Raw genomic sequence first — 21,045 nt, forward strand, 5'->3', positions numbered from 1 at the left:
TAATTTGACCTGGACCTATTAATTCATGAATAGAGAACAACACCTTCTGCMCAGTTCACTCACTGGAAGACAAGATTTTAGGTGTTACCATTTTTATATTCTAGCAGTGATACAAACTTGTAGAATTTACATCCAGAATTTTTAGTGAACTTTAAAAATAGACACAAGCAARATACAAGAGCATTTGAATTGCCATTTCTGACACTTCCCTCTTCTGACTTCCAATGCCAATTACTCTGTCCTGTTTCTCTCTAAACACGAGAAGTGTTCCATCAAAATTCTCTGTTGCCAGTTTTAATTTTTTTGTCTGTACCTTGAGTAAAACTGAGTAGGCTTCTTATCTCATTGCCATAGTTCTAAGCTAAAAATATTTTTACTACTGTTAAAACAGTTACTTTAAGGGCAGAATCCATCGTTGTGATTTCATAATTGAATGTACTTTTCAAATACCTGTTTGCCACAGTTATCTACCATAAATCATAATGGAACTGTTGATTTTTAGTTGCACTGAATACTAAAAATCTAAAAAATCTGGGATATAAAGTCTCTATTTTGAAAATAAAAGTATTGGTAATGTGAATGTTGATTAGTACATAGGTGTTTATTAGCATCATTACAAATAAAGATTGAAGTAACTACATTCTTATAGATGTCARTAACTTGGAAAGAATGCATTGCAGTAATCTTTCCTAACAATTCTAGAGTCATTAAAATAATTAACTTATACATAAATCTCCACTAGTGATGCATCTGCTGTCTTGTTAGCTGTTCAGAGATTGCTGTAAACCAGATACAGTGTGCATTTTATACAACAGCAAATTGCTGTGTGCTGTGGTCTCATSGTAGTAAGCGTTGACCCCTGTCTTATTACCAAGAGCATTGCTAGAGTCCTCTAAGCATTTTCTGCCAATTAAAATGTTGAAACCCTGTACAAAACTGTCATGTTGCACATACTTTGAACCAGTTTAATTAGGATGCTTCTACAGATGAGTGCTTCTTTTTAAAAGATTGCATTTTATTTCTCTGTAATGAGAAAGGGAGTTGAAGAAWAACTCAGCTTGAAGACCTTTAATGTTTTAAGAGACTTAATTAGYAAAATTAGTGAAGCTTATTGTGAACATTTAACATGTTTTATGGCATCCAATACCTTGAATATAAATAACATCTTTGCCAGTTAGTTGTAAAAATCTGGTTTCTAATTTACTGATTTGGCTCTCAAGCAGTAACCTCCAGGGCAGGGTCAGCTTGATTAGATAAYGTTAAATCATTCTTCATAACAATTTCCTGTAAACTCTTGTATTAAATACAGCAAGATTTCAGTTGATACAATAGYAATTGTTCCTTCTTATGTAAGGAAGTTAATCATAAAATAACAAATCCTAATTGAAATATGGGGATTGTGGGAGGTGTAGGGAAAGTGTCAGTCTTACAGTAACTTAATCTACAAGTTAGGTTAGGATTTAGTAGGATTGTGCTAAAATGAAAATGTGTGCCCTCCCGAGCTAATACAAATATTTTTAAATAGAAGTATTCACCAAAGTTAGGAGGATGCAGTTATTTTTAAACATGAGCTTTGGATGGTTTACTTTTGCTTTRGTTTAAGCTTTCAAAAAATCKTAACAGGCCAGTGTTGCTTCTGTAYYRGCCTGTGAGGATTCCATTACCTCTGACAGTGTGGTTTTTTAAAGTATTCATTAACTCTGACAAAAAGCTTAAGCCACGTTGGATTTTCATCCTGTAATTTACCGATCTATAACCTCTTCTGGTGGAAGATTTTCAAGGGCTTATCCCTAGAACTGAGCTTTCACAGTTTGCCTGGAAGAGGGGTCATTGTCACTACTGAGGGCCCCTAAGCAGCTTAAAATGAAAGGCACACCCTGCTATGAACGAAGCCAGTAAAGGTTACACAAAACAGGGGCATTTTGTTTAAAGATGGAGATCWCTTAGAGCTGTTGACAGAAGCATTTCAGATCAGGTACAAGCTGTAATTCTGCCTGTGCAGATGCCAGTAATCCCCAGAGCTCGATCCGAGAGGGGCACAAATTCCATATTCTAATTCCCATGTGCCTCATCTTAATCATGATGCCGTGTTTAGGTCCTGTATCATTCACAGGAGGTGTGTTTGCCAAATCTGCTGTGATATATGAAACTTTAGCCTTTCCACTTATCTCCATGTAAGGCTGTTGATGGTCTAACCTGGCACTGRACATCAGAGTGTGTCCAGACTGGGGGCACTGTCCTGCCCAGTGGCTGTGTCATTTTTATTTGGGCTGTTTGTACATGCCTGCTCAATTCAGCATTGAAGAACAGTCCATGTACCCTGGGTTTGCAGCAGAGCCTGTTAATCCAGGGTATGTGGCTGAAGGGCTCTGCATATGAATCAAGGCTGGGGCAGTATTTTGGTCATCAGGATCCTGCTTCAATTTTAGGCCTACTTCTGCATTCCTGTTTTCCAACCTCTGTTTTTCAGTTCCTCATCTGACAGCAAACTTTGCCTTGTGACCCACTCTCTTTCTCTCTGTTCCCAATCTTCTTGTCTGCTTGTCTTGTCTGTCAGTGTACACCACATACTGTCTAAACCTTTTTCCAGTCATTTTCTCSTGGTGGATRTGGTCTTGTACCCTTTGTATTGCASCTGGATTGTTTCCTTTTGWGCAGKGTTGTGGAATGACAGCTACAGAATTTGTTAGAATGAATATCCCAAAATGAAATTTAAAACAGCAGGTGTTGGGAGCTTTGCTGTTGAACCAGACCGAGCCTGCAGTGTCAAATCTGCTCCATAGTGGGTTTGGTACAGACAGAATTCTTGGGATGTTTCACTCTGATTTTGACACTGAGTAGCTACAACATATTTGTTCCTCTTTTCTTCTCCTCTCACCCGTACCCTGCCCCATTTTCCAGGATGTTTTCCCCTACTTGTGGACCCTCAGAGATGCAAGGAAATTCAGAACATGCTCTGAAATGTGGAAATGTTAGTGATTTTGAATCAGGAATTGTTAACTTACATTAAAGTTGGCAAATTGTGTAGATGTTTTTGATTAAAAATTAAGTTAGGAAAAACCCTGGAATCAAATTGAAGCCTTTATGCTAAAACTTTAAGAAAATATTTTATTACAGTGAGTTGCTGACTGCAAGAGCCTTGTCTCTTTTTTTATAGGATCTGTTTCCTGAATAATTCCTTCTTTTCAATGTCGTAGAAATTTTCATGTCTTCCCTAATTAATAGGAATATGTTGGGTGTACCACATCCCATTATCAGTTCTTCTGATGGCAACAACAGAGGCTCACAGAAAAAATAAATGCTGTTGGTGCTAGCAAGGTGTTTTCAGCTTTTCAAGCTTTTATTGTAGCATTCGATTTTCGAGTTGCTCTGCCAAAGGTTGMGTCTTCTCATGAATAGAAGTGTATATTTCATAGGACAGGTGAAAGAAATAGTGCCARACTAAACATGTGACTCCAAACAGGGAGAAATATGGAGTCCAGATAAATTTTAGGGCTCATAGAGCCCTAGTAACCCAGGTAGCAGAGATGGTTTTGTTCCAATATGAGAGCTTTTGCTTTTTGTTTCATGAGGGGCTACAAAGCTAAGCCTAACAATCAGGAAGAATTGCTGAGCTCTTTTTAGCTAATTGTCTTCTGATGTCTTTCACAATATTGTACTGTACTATAAATAAGCCTGTGTATTTTTATTTTTTTTTTTTGCTGTGGACTTCAGTATTGCCTTAATATTTTTCTGCACCTTTTGAATGAACAATCACACTATTTAGGTTAAAGGAAAGTCACCTTCTTAAGAGATTGTTGAAAGTCATTAATCAGCCTTGAAAGTTTTCCYGGTGTTGTTCTGATAACCTTTCTGTGTTCATTTCTTCCCACAGCCTGGTTTTGTGGTATCGTCTCTATCACCRTCATTAGCCTGCTTTCCTTGCTAGGTGTGATCTTGATTCCCATCATTAACCAATGGTGCTTCAAATTTCTTCTAACTTTCTTGGTAGCTCTGGCTGTAGGAACAATGAGTGGAGATGCACTGCTCCATCTCTTGCCACATGTAAGTGTTGTTTCATTACCTTTTATTCTTAGTTTTAAACAAGTCTAGAATTTTCAAGGAATTGTTTGATAGTGTCAATAAATAAATGTTCACTGATGCACATGTAGATTGCACTTGACTGTGACAGACATCCCGAAACACATTTGGAGATTTTCTGCTAACAAACATAAAGGAAATGTGTGTTTCTCTAAAAAAAATAGGGAAAGATAAAAGTAGTTGGATATTCATAGTTGAACGGATGTCACACTCTTTTAAAATAGTCATGATCCCAACAAGAGTATTTTAAAGTTATCAGTATTGCTGATTGGTAGTTGTGTATTAGTACCACCTAAAGTATTTCCTGGGGATTAACCTGCTTGGTTACTAGACTTGGGGTAGAAAGTAACCTCTAATGTACTGAATCAAGCAATTGCCCAGGTTCATGGGAAAGTAAGCAGTTTTTAATTCGTGGTGGTGTACTGTAATTCTTAAATGCGGAAAAGTTGTCTAAAATTTTGTTACCTTAGTTATTTAGCGCAAAGATTAATATTTATATGTTTTCTTTGTATAATTCTATACACATTTTTGGTCATGGTTTTGAGGGTTTTTTTAAGTTTCTATTTCATATCAGAATTAAGACTGTATTGGACTATAATAGTTAAAAAATACCAGATTTGGTTGCTAACGGAAGTGTAAGAATGGTAATTCCTTGTGATATTTCTGAGTGTTAGGTTCATCTTCAGCATTGTGAGAAAAAAAAACTGAAACTAGATTATCTCCCCCCTCAAAAYATCCCAGAGGACTTTTTTGTATTGATTAGGGTAATGAATAGAAAATGAATTGATTAGGGTAATGACTAGAAAAACTTCTGTGGCAGAACATAGAAGTTCTGTGAAGAAAATACAAAAGTGTGAAGAAAATACAAAAAGGGGGTGGGGTTTGCGTATATTTTTCTGGCCAGGTGACATGCCATTTGAATGTCCTGATGGTACCAGGCGGTGTCACTGTTGGTGTCACTGTTGGTGTCACTGTTGTCTGTCCCCACAGTCGCAGGCAGGACACAACCTGAGCCACCACCATGGCCAAGGGCACGCGCACGAGCACAGGCGCATCCACCCGCACAGCCACGCGCACGAACCACACGAGGGCTTTCTGCAGGAAAATGACCCCGTGCTCAAAGGGCTCTTGGCACTCGGAGGCATTTATGTTCTGTTCATCATTGAGCATTGTATCAGAATGTACAAACATTACAATAAACAAAAGGTAGGCACTGAGATTGTTTGCTGATTAAAAATACCGTACCTAAAGTTACCATCTGAGTGCTGAGGAATTGTCTGTTTGGCTCTGTGAACAAGTGCTGCTGCTCTGGATTCTGTCTGATGGTATGTGAGGGATCCTTTTCCTAAAGAAATTGCTTTTCTTAACAAGGTAATTTGGGAAAACAGTGTAGAAATCTGGTGGGGGAAGTTGCAGCTTTCTGGCTGCTACATTTGGAGGAATATCTAAGTAACAGAGTTTGCAGCTCTTCCTCTAAAGCTCCCTGGTTTTCTTTGCAAAAACAGGGGAAGCAGTTCCTACAAAAGACCTGGTTATAGAGCCAGAAACTGGCAGACAATTTAGAAGAAATTTAATGGTATACTATCTAACAATGCCAGTATAATAAAGGTATCCAGCTTTTCTACATTGGAAAATTTTAGAACTCCTGTTTTTTTTTAAATTTCCAGTCAAATTTTAACTTGTTTCTCTAGAGGTTATTGGATTTTTAGTGCTGGGTGCATTCTGTGTTCATGATGCAGGTATAAAAAGAGAGTTAGTACCTCAGGGAGTGAGTGTGCATGGAAATTCAGTTTTAGCTTTTGCCTTTGTCATTCAACTTTGAGGAAAAAATTATTTTGGTGAAACTCTAACTGCTTCTCCCAAAATGACTGTGAAAACKTTTCAAGTTCTCTGTTTTCACATCAGACTTGCTGTCTGAGCTGGACAGGCAGCAGTTTTCTGTGTTGGAGGAGGCATTTCTTAGATCTTCTGATAAAAGCATAAAACCTGTCACATTGGACATCTTCTTTGAGATTAATTAAATAATTAAATCCCCTAGGCTGTTTAGTCAAATCCTTGAGCTTTGTTGTATGTATGGGCTGCARAGAGAGAAAAGCTTGCTGCTTTCTTAAAGGAAAATACAAGGAAATTCTAGAAATATGAGAAAAAATAAAGTTGAATGAATTAGAGGAGTGGTTCTTGCTGCATGTTTGCTTTCTTGAACAAACTGAGCAAATCTAATATCTGTATACAAGTGTTTCTGGGCTGTGAGAGAAATCCTTGTCCAAATGTCCCCCTCTAACTAAAGTGAAACATATCTGTATGTGTGTTTGGGAGTGAGATTCCATTGTAGGTAGCTAAGAATTCCCACTGGGATAGGTATTGCTGCTGAGCCTTATAAAGATCAATATTCTGAAGCAGCATATTTCTGTTATACATGGTAAGAGAGAGTAGCTTCGTCTGTTCAGAAGAGATTTTTGGACAGCATTTCAGTTCCTGTTATTTCCATCAATGTCCTTTTACAACGCAGATGTTTCCTATCTTCTGTTGCAGTGTAAACAGAAATGGTGCAAAAAGAACCCAACTGAAGAATCMCCAATTGGAAGGAAACTTTCTGATCACAAATTAAACAACAGACCCGAGGCTGACTGGCTCCAGCTGAAGCCCCTTGCAGGTAGGCAGCTCYTGTCAGAATTCTCTCTGTGAGATCCAAAGTAGCGGCAGGTTACTGGGGCAGTGTGTAGTGTATAACCTCTTGTAGAGTTTTGCTGCTATTATGCAAATCATTGGTAATAAAACTTCATAGGCTTTCCTTTTTTTTTTTTATTTTGTTTTCCTTAGATCTGAGATCAATCTGAACGCTTCCTAATACGCCACACAGATGGTTCTCAGACTTCTGAAGCAGTCATGTTTTGGGTGGCTGTGGGTCCTTGGGAGTTTTTATTTGTTTGTTTTCAGGGTGTGTTTTGGTTAAGCTGTGCCTGACTAGCTCAGCCCTGGCAAAAATTAGATCAAAAATGAACACCCACACAATGAATATCTGTTTCACTTTGAAGATTCCAGCATCTGACCAGTTACAGATAAACAAAATCTGTTTCTTTCCATAAATACAACCAAGTATCCTCAAGCATCCAAAACAGCTTTTGCACAGTGTTCCTTCATGACAGCCTGTGAATGCTCATTCTGTGTGTACCCAGAAGAAATGCTCTATCCCCCTTCTCACAGGCTGAGGGAAGGGCAAAAGCTTTGTTTCATAACCTTCCCGTTCTGTTGCCTGCATGGTTGTGGAATTAATTTATTGATGAAAAATCTATACAAATTTGTATTTGTACAAATTKGGTTTATTTAATTTGATTGGTTTGTAGAAGGGAGWGTTAGGACTGCAGCATTGTCCACTCAGTCTAAAATGGGATTTGAAATACTGACATAGAATGTGGAAGTCTTTCAGCAGTGCGAGGGGTGGAATATGCATTTGAAATGTCTGCATTTGAAATGACAGTGAAGGCTGAGCTGAGACCTGTTTGGGATGTGCAGGCAGTAGCCAGATAGGGTTTCCTGAGCCATTCAGATTCTCATCTACAGCTATTAGACACTATCRTCATTCTGGCAAATCTCCTTTGCCAATGTTGAACCATAAACTTTGTCAGTAGCAAAATTCASACACAAATGTAGGCTGGGCTAAAACTGGCTATACAGTGCTGCTGCCTTGTAGTGGAGAGTTCTATATATTGTACATGCAAATYAGTGAAAAATGTCTCAATGAGAGATGTAGTTTTTAGATTGAATGCTGACAGCAAAGTTACTAGACTGGGATGTGTTAAAATACTTGTTGTGATGCTTTAGGATTTTAGGTTCTATATTTTCATATATCTGTAATCCTGTAATTCTTTAGTGTCTAACTCTAGATTCCATATACAGTTGTAAGCTACTGTTCTCTCCTTTTAGACAAAACAATTCCTCTCTAGGCCCAAAACTCAAGGACACCTCACTGTCTCTGGCCCCAAGATATGTAAACAACAGTGAATTGGGGGGAGCAAACTTGGAGTAAATGACTTCATTACCTGAAGCTGTAATTGGAGGATTAACCCCCGATGTGCAAATGGACAAAACTTATAAAGCATGAAAAACCTGTGACCGATGGTCCATTTTGGGTCTAGCCCCTGGGTGGGCTGTGACTGCCCTAAATGTACCTGAAGRCCCTTCCATAACTATAACTGCTTTTATTCTCTAAATTTAGTCTAAATGTTCCTGTTGTAGGTAAACCCGGATTAGGCATCACTGTGCTTTCCCAGAGCAGTTAATCCTTGGTTCTGGGGTGCAGTGATGGGTGGTTAAACAGGAATTAACACAGTGTCTCTCCCAATGCTTCGATGCAGGCGCAGATGACTCAGTTTTGTCTGAAGATCGACTGAATGAAACGGAACTCACTGACTTGGATGGGCAGCTGGAGCCCCCTCCCAAAAACTTCCTGCCTGTAGAAGAGGACAACAACCTGTGCCACTCTCACAACGACGTGTGTCACGCTGCCCAAGAGCACGAGCTGCACGATTCCGAGTATGACTGCCATGGCGAAGATAAAATGATAGCTAGAAAATACAGTCACCACTGGCATCACAAACATTCCCATCATTCCCATGGCCACTGTCATTCTGGAAAAGACCTGAATGATACTGGGATAGCTAATATTGCTTGGATGGTAATTATGGGAGATGGCATTCACAACTTTAGTGATGGCTTAGCAATCGGTAAGCAAAAGCACTGAGCATTTCTCAGTTTCCCCTTACCTTTAGTAACTCTGCTAATATTTGACTTATTAGTGATCACAGGTAAGGCTTCCAGGTAGCACCTGTGATTACTGGCATTGTTTAATCTCCTGCAGAGCAGAAATTAAAAGGCTGTCAATTGTAAGTTTCTCCTTTGTTAATATTTTGTGCTRTTTCCACCAAAATTATTGTAACAGTGACAGTGACAATCTCTGCCAAGGAAAGATTGGTGCAGATAAACCTGGGGTTTATGGAGCACAATAACCCACGTTTCTTGTTTGGTTCTTAGTTACCTTAGAATTACAAATAAATGCCTTTCAGTCTTATTTAGAATGATACTTATTAACAATAATAGTAATACTATTTAATAATATAATACTATATAATTCTATGTTAATACATAGAATTATACAATACTTGTAAGTAAAAATACACTGCGAGTCAGRTTACAGAAATAATACTTTAAAAGTATTACTTAGGATAATTTCATTTTTGTTTAAGCAGTCTATCATTTTGGCTAATGGTCAGCAAAGATTTATTTCTAGCCAAGTGCTGAAGAAATTGAAGTACCAAACAGATTTTATCAGATTTATTAAATCAGCTTGGAGTCACACAATGCTCTAAATATGATTTGAATTGTAAAGTGTATTAAATTGSATATATGAGTCAGTATGATGGGGAGAGGACTGAAGTGCATACTTTTGATTTTTTACTAAGGTAGCTGCTAAGATTAAGAGTACACAGGATTCTAAACTAAAGGAAGAAGGAACACACCCATTCTGAAGGATGGGGGATAAACTTTTTATCAGGGTCTCTAGTTAACAATGGAATCTATTACAGTTTCTCCACTTTTTTCAGACAATTTCTAAAGAATCTAAACTTCTTAAAAATTAACTTGTTGCTTCATTTTCACATTAAACAGGTAAGATATTCAAACAATGGCTTTTAAGGCCAAAAACAATTATTGTGCCTTCTGTTGCGAGCTTCACAGTATTGAAACTCCCTTTTCTAAATATTCTTGTGTCAAGCCCAAACAGGTGAATCTGTGGTAAAATGTAGATTTTAGAAAAGCATGTTCATCAAGCTATGTGGAAACCAGAGGAAAGTAATGTCCCCTCTGTCTTCAGACTGTGTCTTCACTTTCTGCTTTATTGCTGCCTGTTTTGACTGCTCACTGCAGGCTCTTTTTGTGCTTTTCTTTGCTACAGTACAGAAATTTAATACCAGTTTTCTCATCTCAGAATTATTTAAGGTATGAACTTACAGTTGATTGAATTAAATTAGTTTATGCAAAAGTACTGGAGGATATTTATGGCAGTGTTTTTATCCTTATTATTTTCCAGGTCTGGCTTACTAATATTGCTGATAAGTGTTCTAAAAACAAGTAGAAAGGAGCTAGAGCAGTTATGGGTTAAATATTAGCTTGGATTTCCAAGTTGGAAAGAGCCAGACTCTTGCTCATGTGCATTCCTAACTGTCCTCCTGTACTTGAGAGTTCCTAAAGTGTAAAAGTGGTGCTRTTTATTATCTTGTTGCCTTTATGTGTCAGTTTTGGCCAGTTGTGTTCTCTTCTCCAGGGTYTGTCTTTCAGATAAGTGAGTAATAAAGCCTGCAGTGGTAATGCACATCCAGGGTACTTCCACTTTTTCCCATTTATGTATGGACAGGACACAGACACACTGAAAAATATTGGTTTGCATTCTAACAGAAAGGTGTCAGCTCTGCAGAGTCGATAGATTTTCTGACCTGAAAATAGTGAAATACAATTTTAATTTTTTTCTTTTTTTTTTTCCTAGGAGCAGCTTTTAGTGCTGGACTGACTGGGGGAATTAGTACATCTATAGCAGTGTTTTGTCATGAGCTTCCCCATGAATTAGGTAACTAAGTCTAGAAACTCTGTGCTCCATCTGTACAAAATCCTTATCTAAAAGCTATTACAATACTTTGATAAGCACAATACAGTGCAGATGCTGCAAGGGTGATCAGAACCTCCGAGGGTAAGGAGAAAAATGTATTCAGAAATACTGCTACAGAATTGTATTGACAGTGAAGCTGAGTGTGAAGCTTTTTGAGCATATTTTAAAAATGTTCTTAAGACCATGTATTTTACATATCTCTGCATTTTATATTGTTTCATGCTACTTTCTGTGGCATTGTCTTTTACACAAAGTTAAGTTACATAAATAAACACAGGTTTATGTAAGTAAAATTCCACGTGGGTATCTTCAGTAGAAGCTTTGTACCAACCGTGGGCAAGTTCAGCAGCTGTGGCCATACAGGGTAAAGCCTGTAGGCACTGTTGCAAAAAAAAACCAAAAAAAAAACCAGAAAAACCTTAGAAGTGATGAGTGAAAGCATTTTATATAGGCAGGTCCTGAGCTATAGGTAAGTGGTGGACACAGAGGAGGACTAGAGCACGTATTCATGGTTGGATGCCAGTGCTGTACAAACCTTAGTTAAGTGAAGCTGCTGCAGTATATAAAGGATTRCACTGTTACAGTGCTTAAACCTTGATAACATAACGTTATCAAATTAACCTTGTATAAGGTGTGAGTAGTTCACTACATTTTTTATATGTTTTGATTTTAAGTTTTGATTCTAGATTAAGCAATTAATTTCAAGCATATGTGACATGAGAATATGATGTTAATTGCCCTCATGTGTGTACATCATCTCCTCATGTCTGTACATCAGCTTCTCATGTTCACAAGGATTCCAATTGAATGGAGTGAAACTGTTAGAGCTGATTACAAGACAGAAATCTAGATTTTTATACAGTATCTCCCTTTAGCACCTATTTTACCAGAGCTGTCCTGAATTCAGAATAAAACACATTAACCTGGAATGTCTTCAATCACATAACTGATTCAACATGGATGTGAAGTCATTCTTTATGAATGTAACTCTTCCTGGGGCTCAAATTCATTGTCACCTTCTGTGGGGACAAATGCTTTATTATCCTCTTCTGGATTTACTTAATGAGGAGTATATGGCTAAGARGAATTTTCMCAGGTATTGATCCAAASTAAGCCTCTGGTTTTATGTGCCATGAAGAACTTCTGTGAAGTAAAGATGAGTGTGTGGGAAGAGCAGSTCTGGAGTCCTCCATTCACCCTAGGCAGTTAATCAGTTACCTTTCTGACAAAGAGCATGATGAGCAGGCGCCTTTCAATCATATTTTAATCAAGAGTTGGCTGCAATAATTSCAGTTCTCCAAGGCAGCCATGTCCYGTGGCTCWCTGTGCCTCTGAGCTGCTGCAGCAGCGTTGTCATTGTTCAGGGCAGTGCCTGAGGCCGATTGCTCCATTGCTCTGGGAGCAGCGCTGACACAGAGCCCTCTGTGTGTTGTCTGTCCCCACAGGTGACTTTGCCGTGCTGCTGAAGGCAGGGATGACAGTGAAGCAGGCCATCGTGTACAACCTGCTGTCAGCCATGATGGCCTACATCGGGATGCTSATCGGCACGGCCGTGGGGCAGTACACCAACAATATCACCCTGTGGATCTTCGCCATCACCGCCGGCATGTTCCTCTACGTGGCCCTGGTGGACATGGTATGGCTCGCATGCTGCAGTTCAGTCTAGTGGTCAGGTTGATTTTGCACTGAAATGTAACCCATTTCAGTATATTCAGTACTAGAAAGTGTAGTCTGAACTTTTACCATGAGTAGTTGGTAATACAGAGCTGATGTGGTGAGTAGCTTTTAAAAAATCAGCTGGTGAAAAGATGCTGCTGCTTCAAGAGCATGCAGGTGCATTAATCCTTAGTTTGTGTACACCATAGATCCAGACCTTTCAGGCAGCAGTACTGCTGTGCACATGTTGCCAGTCCATGTTCAGCCCTGAATTCTTTCGTCTAAGCAGCTTCAGACCTTCATTTAAGTAAAGCAGTTGTCTCACTCCTTGTCTTTCCAGCCCAAAGGTGGTGAGATAATTTTTCACTTGTGGGGTATTTTGTAATGCTCTCCACTTTGTTATGGAGACTTTACTTTGTAAATACACTGTAGTTACAAAGTCACTCTAATCAGGTGAGTCCTTTTCAGGGCCTGCTAAATTGTTCCATTGAATATCTGGGCAGAGTGATCCTTCTTGCAACTTTATGTGTTGTACAGTAGCCTATAATGCCTGAAACACCACTTGCTTCTAAGCTCTGTGTCTGATACTTATTCCCTGCACCTACTTTGAGGATGTGATGTATAAAGGAAGGCAGTACTTTTATTCCTTCATTCCTTTTTCTTTCCGTTGGCCATCAACTGAAGACAGTGATGGGGAATGTTAAATAATACGTTTTAATCTCAAAGGGGTTTTCTGTTGTTGTTCAATTCCACAATTTGGGGAATACATGAGCGCTGCCACTCTCCATAATTAAGGCTTCTACTTTTGCTCATCCAGTTCTCCCTTTTCTTGTCCATGACTGTAAATGGAGGCAGAGCACAGTGCCCTTCCTAGGTCTTGAAATAGATAGCAGAGTATTCTTTCTTTCTTTTTAAGAGCATCTTTGGATTCAGAACAGCAGTGTTCTGTCTCTGTAGAAGTTRCAACTTCCACAGAAACTTTAATTCATACAGGTCTTCCATTCAAAAAATAGGAAGGTGACAACTGACAGCAGCTATTCCAGCACAATTCTCTGATTAGATTTTGTATTAATTGGTGAATACAACTTTGATATATTCAAAATAAAATAATGCTCTAACAAATCTTGCCTGCCAGCATGACAGCTGTATAGCAGTCTTCAGTAAAGTCCATGACTACTTCATTTATTCTTAATGACTTTTAAGTATTTTGTAATTTGGTGTAGTGTTTGCTGTTGAGCTGCCTAGTGCATATGCGATAATAATTTAAACATTTTTCATACCAGTTGGGGGTTTTGCAGTTTTGTTTTTTAAGGGCTTGGGGGTGGGTTTTGGGTTTTTTTTTTATATTTAAGTACTCACTGGATCAAATTAATTATCAGGTTTATGTATCTTTTAGAAATACAGTAATACAGGACAAGATGGGTAATATATTTGGGTTTTTTAGCAGCTTTGATGTCACTGTCTGTTGTGCAGTATTCAASTTCTAGGAATAACCAAAACTATCGTAGCTGATCTAATGAAGAGCAATAGTTTCCATTTCCTTCTGTGTCATCATTTTCTGTACTGAGTCTTCCTTGAAGGAATTACTGTAAGAGACTTAAAGATCACAAGTGCTTCAAATCACTGAAGGACTTTGCGCACTGTAGCAAACTGTGCAAAGAAGCAACTGCTCGTCTGTGACTGCAGGATCCCACCCTGCTGAATATAGTCCTGACTTGAGATAAGAGAAAGGTGGGATTGTGGTCCAGTTTCTCAGGCCTAAGGAGAAGTAAATGAGGCTGGGGGAGAATKTACCCCCAAGGTAAACTGAGCAGCTGTGCTGAAAATGAGCTCTGGCTGRGCCCAGCAGGGGGAGGCCACAGCCCAGCACTGCAGGCACTCAAAAAAAGACTGAGATGGGACTAATTAGCATTGGAAGCGAGGGAATCACCTAACAATAGAATAAGAGAGCTGTGTAGCCAATGAGCATTGAGCCTTTGCTCCAATGTGTAAATGGTGAGAAGTTTTGAGTGACCACAGGGAAGCCAGGGTGAAGAGGATGAGGGCACACCGGCTGGATCCATGGGTGGTGACTATCTTCTRTTTGAACTCGCTTTCTCACTCTCTTTCCTCTCCCTCCTCTGTTTCCGATTTTTTTCTCTCTACCTCATATTAGCTGTTAAATAAAATCCCGACTCTTGACTATGGCATATGGTCTCATTTGCACCTTAAWTTGGGCAGAGGCATCTCTCAGTAATTGGATCTCTGCTTTCTTGAATTAATTTCCTCTAAGTGTTACTTCCATGTGGATGGCTTTGTAAAACACAAAATTCCATTTTTACATTTTCCAAGAGTACTACTGTTGGTTGATTTTGTCAGTACTCTGACTTTTCCTCATAGGTGAGCAATATCCAGAATGTCTGGAACTTGGATAAGTTTTTATATTTGCACATAAAATTTCTCTTAAATTCCTTGTAGCTATTATTCCCATATTTAAGTGGGATGTGTGTGTGAATACCTGTGTCTAACATGATAAATGAATGGCTAAGTTAAAGTCATATGCTTATTTGAGCATGACTTGAATTTTTACTCAATTAAAATTAAAAGAGCAGAACTTAAAGAATGTTGGGCTGCTCCTTATCTTGAGGATCATAATGTTCAATTACATGGATAATTCAGTAAAAGTTAAAGAAAAAAAGTCCAAAGGAAAGGCATTTTTTTTTGTAAATACATCATGTGATCATGTTTTTATTGAATGGAGTGGTTCATTAGAGTTTAAGCTGTGTCTTATTGTATTGGTTTTATATCTGAACCCTGGAGTGTTTATTCTTGACAATATCATCTTGTAAACTTGTCCATTTATAAATGGAATAAAGATAAAATAAACTTCTAAATTGTTTTTTATCTTTTAGCTTCCAGAAATGCTTCATGGAGATGGAGATAACGAAGAGCATGGTTATTGTCCTGTGGGGCAGTTCATTCTTCAGAATCTAGGCCTGCTTTTTGGATTTGCCATCATGCTGGTGATTGCCCTCTATGAAGACAAAATTGTKCTTGACATCCAGTTTTGACCTGATGCTGGTAATCACTGTGGTTCCAATCTGTTGCTGTCTGGCTTTGAGTCTGCGCTGTGTCACTGTGTGCACATTGCTCAGAGGACACGCGGTGCTTGCACTACTTACACCAGGACAGGAGATTCCTTTCTGCCTAGAGTAGCTTCTGCTTTTCTCTAATCCCATCAGATGAGTTYACCCAATGCACCTCCTAAACTCAAGTGAGCAATGTTTAGGAAACACTAAATCTAGAAATAAGGGCCCAGGTCAGTATGCTGTATAGGGAGCACTCACTGCTTGCTTAAGAAAGAAAAAGTACAGGGAATTATCTCATTTGGGAAAATACCATTCCAGTAGTGCACTTGGACAGAAGATGTTACAGCTGAAACTCACACCTGTGCAAGGAACCCAAAGAAACATTTAGTGCCACAGTCTTGAGTAGAGCTTAGATATCTCTATGTTTGTATAGATTTATATAGATATATACAGATGTGCATACATATAAACGTGTGTGAGCACCTCTGTATATATATCTATTAATCCTGTGCTAATTTTTCTGCATAGTGGTGACTTGAATTATTTACTCTTACAACAGGATATGACTGGAAACCACTATGCTGGCTTAATTTTTTAAAAAGAACCCCCAAACCTAAACACTGTTTGTATTCTTAATTTATTGTTGAGCTGCACTCCATCATTCCAAAGCTCCTGTGTAAGAAGGCAAGCTGTTGCCATGTACTCTGCAAAGCGTTAACTTCTGTTGAGGGTCAGTTTGATGATATTTTTCCCAGCTGAGAATTACTTGATATTTATTCCTTGATATTAGTAGGAAAATGCAAAATGCAGTAGAATTAGTGTTAGCTTGGGGAAGTCCCTGACATTGGAGTTATTGAGTTGTTTCTGGTTCTTTCTTACAGACGCTTAACATGTATTGTGTGCCACTTGCAGCATAAACTACTGAAGAATTGTGGCTGTGAATTTGTGCAAACACTTTTAACAAGAGAATCCATGTGGGAATTTCTCCATTTTTAAAAATTATTATTTTGGACTGTTTTCTTCTCTTCATGTTAAAACAATCCAAGGTGCAAGATGCTAGTTCCTGAAGCTGGGCACAAGGGTTAAATTACGCTCTGTGTATGTTGTACTGGTAGGGTATTTACTGTAACAGCAGATCAAATCTGTTCCTACAATGCCTTTGATATCAGACATTGTGACACCAGCCATTTCTGGCAGTAAAGAGTATGTAAGATTTCTACTTCCAGTATAAAGGAGTTCATTTCTATGATATTTTTTTACAATTTTGGTATTTAAATTAGATTATTAAAAAGCAGATGTGGTAGAAACATGGTATGTGTCATTTGGAAGAATAGACTGAAAATTTGGGCCTTAACTTGCTGGGACTAGCTGTCCTAGATGAGATGATTGTGCTGACAGGCATATACTGCCAGACATGAGTTAGTTCTTCTTGTACCCATCTCCTTAAAAAAAAAAGTTGTGAGTTTGTGAGGAGTGCAAGTTGATTCTGTAGTACCAGTCCTAAGCATGGTAGTGGCTTTTTTAAAAGACATCCAGTTTGTCTCTCTTCTGTGTCTGCCAGGTGAAAGCTGTACTTTGACTATGTGCCGTAAGTTTTAAAGTTCCGGTCTGCTTGGTGCCAGTGTAGCTGCTAAAAACACTAATCCCAGCGCCTTTAATGAGAGCCAGTGGGTATCTGCATTCCATTTCAAGTTGAYGTGTTTCCTGTGGCCCTTTACTTTTGGAGCTTCATTGGTCAGTTTAGCTTTTACTGAGAGCAGCTCATGTGTTCAAAGGTATCAGTTGGTTGCCAGTATTTCCTCCTAATGCAGTATCAGGAAACAGTATTAAGGGTCCATTTCAAAGAAGAGTGCAGTTTCTTCAGTGAAGAAGCCAAAATCCCAGAGTTCAGGCACGCAGCCATTTGACGTTCTGAACTCAGGTTTTCTTTTTTTCCTCTTTTAACATGTTTACTGTAGAACCCTAATTAGCAAACACACTGTTACTAGCTTCAGATTGCTGAATTTCTGCGGTGTAAAGCTCCTGAATGACATTTTTACATAGTGCCCRTGTTAGGTCAATGAGACATAACTTCCTGGATACCTTCTGAGGATTTGAGTTTAAACAGTCTCTGTTTCTTATGTATTAAACTGGCTGACTTAGTTTTTCCTTTCTGTTAATTCTGTCAAGTGTAAGGGGCTCATTATGCAGCTGAACTGATGTTTTGTCAAACCATTTTTTAAAGTTTATTTCTCTYAATTTTTTTCAAATGAAGTTTTCTGTATTTCTGGTAGTATATTTACTGTTGTATTAGTTGGAATGTGGTTATAGCTTAATACACTGCCTCTGTAGGAAAATAGTTAACTTCCTTCCAAGACCATCTTCAGACAAGGGAAAAACATGGTCATTGAAGGTAGGTACTGTATTTTTCATGGAATATAGGTTGTTTACTTTTATTTTCTAGTATTTATTGCAAATGTAACAGAGCAGTGAAACAGCTGTGACTTCTCTATGTTTCCACCAGTATTGAATTCTAGATGATTCTAATGTACACTTTTGGGTCATGTTACAGACAATCTGAATTCCACTACATTTCTACTGGGCTTCAACATTCCATTTTGCTTGAATCCAGAGTCTCATTTAACTTGTATTTGTTGGAGGGCATAAATGTTACTTGTATATTACAATGCTGTCACTGTGTGACATCCCATATGAATTCTGATGTAAATCACATTGCACTCAATCCGCTGTGATTATGCTTAGAAAATGTTGTAGTTGCTAGATGCAGTGTGATTTTTATTTTTTTTCTTTCCTCTCCCTATTAACAACTGAGTCTATGGTTTAAAATGTGATGATGGTCCAATAAGATAACTTGCTGAGCTGTTGGTTTTTTTTGTTATAACTAAATCATTTTTTTTAAATTTTATAAAGCTGGAAATTATCAAATGCTGTTTTGTTCATTGTCAACAGTGTTGTGTTCATTTTATGTATGTTCCTTATACATAAGGAGCCTTCAGAAAATAAAAAATTATTCAAGGAGCAGATATTTTTATTGGGTCTTACAAAGTTTGATTACTTTCATGTTTTAATATTCTGTCTCAAATGCAACATTGTAAAAAACCTCAGTGGGGTTTCTCTTTTTACGTGACRTTGCTAATTTAATTTTACTTGCTGGAAAAGCAACTCAACWTTATTTTCCTAAGTTGTATTTTAAYTGGCTTAATTACYACCCCCAGATCTACCAGCAGTTCAAGAGGACTGCGTTGCATTCACTTCAGAAAGCCAGTTTTGCCATTTATCCTGACAGTCTCTGTGAGGTGTGGGGTATGTAGAGAAACAGAGAGTGCTTCAGAAAAGCTGTGGTGAGCTCTGCCAGTGTGTCACCATGTGGTCACTTGTGGAGATGTCACTTGGCATCAACAGACACAATACGATGGCATTGGACAAATCTGGGTAAATGGGATGAGCTCACCTGTGACAGCTTCGGGCTCTAAGGGAGGCAGTTACAGAGCTGACTCTGGGGCTTGAGTAAGATTAGAATAGTCCTGCAATTTTGCCCTTCAGAGTGCTGTTTATCAGTCCTTTCAGTTCAGCAGATATCACAACAAGCCCCTGGAAGAAACTCTGGGAAAGAAGATGTCAAAATACTTTGCTTAACAGGCTTGCTTAAAACAATTAAAAACCAGCATCTGTCCAACAGATGTTACAAACTTCTGGGGAAGTCAGATAGGAGCAATACTGAAAAYAAGAATAGTGGGTCAGGGGATTTAATGGACAGTTACTGCAATCTTCTGGCTGTAGTCTGATCCTATAGCCATTGGATTGCCTGGAGGAATGATCCATAGTCTCCAATGGAAAAGCTGCCCATACTGGAAAATTCCCACTCCCATGTTTCAGAAACGTGGTCTTCCCTAAACACTTCCGAGTTTTGCGACCTGTAAACCCTCTTCACTGTTCTTGTTTCAAAGTCTGTGSCATTGCTACAAGTGCCTTACTCTAAAGCAATAGAATTCCCTCTCTTACTGYAGTGAAAGGTACTCACTTAGAACTAACAAAACCCAGTTGCCTACAGATGTCTTTCTCCTGAGTTCTGGTATCAATCACCAGACTGTACCTGGTTTAGAAACTGGACTAGAGCTGGCCAAGGAGCTGAAAACAGTTAAAAGCTGGAGGAAGTAGGAGATACATAATCTGACTGGCCATTCACAAAATGCTTCATCAGGAAGAAAGAAAAAATACTAAACCAAAAGAAAAGCCTTAAAATAGTCTTAAGTGGAACGGTAATTTCACCAACACAACGAAGTTCAATGAAAACTTGTACCTGTAAATGCACTAACATGGATATACAGTAGGAGGTTAGGATAAGATGGTGTGTGACTTTACATACCTGTGTAAGAAGAATGTTGTCAAATAACAGTTGTTCCTGACTGATCCTTGGTAATATCAGCATTTTTAGTTGTTCCAAAGATCTCTGGGGAAGGATTCAGTGGAATTGTCTTTGTATGTTCAATACAGCTGTGATACTGAAAAAGGTGGGGGAAAAATACCTCTAGAGCAAAAAGAAGATGCAAAAGCAGCTGGTTGGCCTACAAGAGGCCATAAACTGTACCTCAGAGCCACTACAAGCTTTGCCAGTGGGATAAATAATGTGTAAACTAAGACATAAAATGTAATACCAGGGCTGTCCCTCACAAATTCCTTTGGCTCATCCTCTTGCCCTCAAATCAAGATTGGCGTTGCTAAACGAATTTCTGAAAAAATTCTGACAGCTGATGAAAATTCTCTTAAAATGAGATACTGGGCTGCTGCAGCCCTTCTCCCAGGCCCACTGCTTGCCACATGTCTGAAGGTGTTTTGCTGTTGACTGGCACTATTCCTGTGTGATAAATTAAGCTGGTTACTGTGGCCTTTCAGAGTGCCTCCACTAGATACAATGAACAATTTCTCTTGTGCCTATTTTAAAATGCTTTTAACTTCACTGGGCTGTGTTTCTCCCTTACTGTCCCCTGAGTGTGCTGACACACACAGCAGAGTCAATTTAGATGACAATAATTGTGTGGTGTTTACATAATGACCCTTTTTTAGAAGTCACTGAAACAAGTCCTGATGGAAGGTGAGATTAAGCCACAAAAGCAAACTGTGACTGAGTAAACGCTGAGACACATATCAGTGTCAGTAAAGATACATCTGTTTTCTTWAAARAAAAAAAAAATGYTGTTGGTAGTTCTCKTGTTCTGGGATACTTACATCTCCTTCAATAGAGGCAAATAAACACCACTTGGCTAATGTAATCGACATTTGTAACGATTTCTGAGGAAAACAGCATTTTGAGAACACTTCCAGAGTCAATCCCAGTGCTTCTGGCATGATTGCATTCCCCAGTCCCACAGTGAGGAGCTCAGCTGGCACMTCCTGCAGGAAAGCAGGACAGGGATCTGAGCAGCAGCCCAGCACTTCCCTGGGCAGCCCTAGCAGTACCACTGTCATTTACTTGGAAGGCATCCAGAATTCTCACTGSAAAGTTTAAAAGCTGTTAATTACTTCTGCTCCTTCATGCTTGAACCATTTRATCTCCAGCTCTTCAAATACTTTTTAATAATCATC

The 21,045-nt window shown here is 38.7% G+C and overlaps 1 protein-coding gene across 7 annotated transcripts in view; it reads left to right on the forward strand.

Annotated features, from left to right (window-relative positions):
• Positions 1 to 18,487, forward strand: part of SLC39A10 (solute carrier family 39 member 10) — an 82,564-nt gene extending 64,077 nt beyond the window's left edge. For 6 of the 7 annotated variants that reach the window (XM_057378008.1, XM_057378013.1, XM_057378011.1 and 3 more), the window contains exons 4-10: positions 3,875 to 4,044; positions 5,071 to 5,286; positions 6,613 to 6,733; positions 8,436 to 8,804; positions 10,619 to 10,699; positions 12,184 to 12,374; positions 15,286 to 18,487. In XM_057378008.1, the coding sequence (XP_057233991.1) occupies positions 3,875 to 4,044; positions 5,071 to 5,286; positions 6,613 to 6,733; positions 8,436 to 8,804; positions 10,619 to 10,699; positions 12,184 to 12,374; positions 15,286 to 15,444 (1,307 nt within the window). In that variant the 3' untranslated portion in view covers positions 15,445 to 18,487. The remainder of the gene's footprint in view (positions 1 to 3,874; positions 4,045 to 5,070; positions 5,287 to 6,612; positions 6,734 to 8,435; positions 8,805 to 10,618; positions 10,700 to 12,183; positions 12,375 to 15,285) is intronic. The other variant, XM_057378010.1, reaches the window with a different exon arrangement.
• Positions 18,488 to 21,045: the final 2,558 nt, after the last annotated feature.

Source organism: Malurus melanocephalus, unplaced genomic scaffold, assembly GCF_030028575.1.
Source record: "Malurus melanocephalus ecotype Western Australia unplaced genomic scaffold, MMel_1.1 scaffold_339, whole genome shotgun sequence".
NCBI lineage: Eukaryota > Metazoa > Chordata > Aves > Passeriformes > Maluridae > Malurus > Malurus melanocephalus.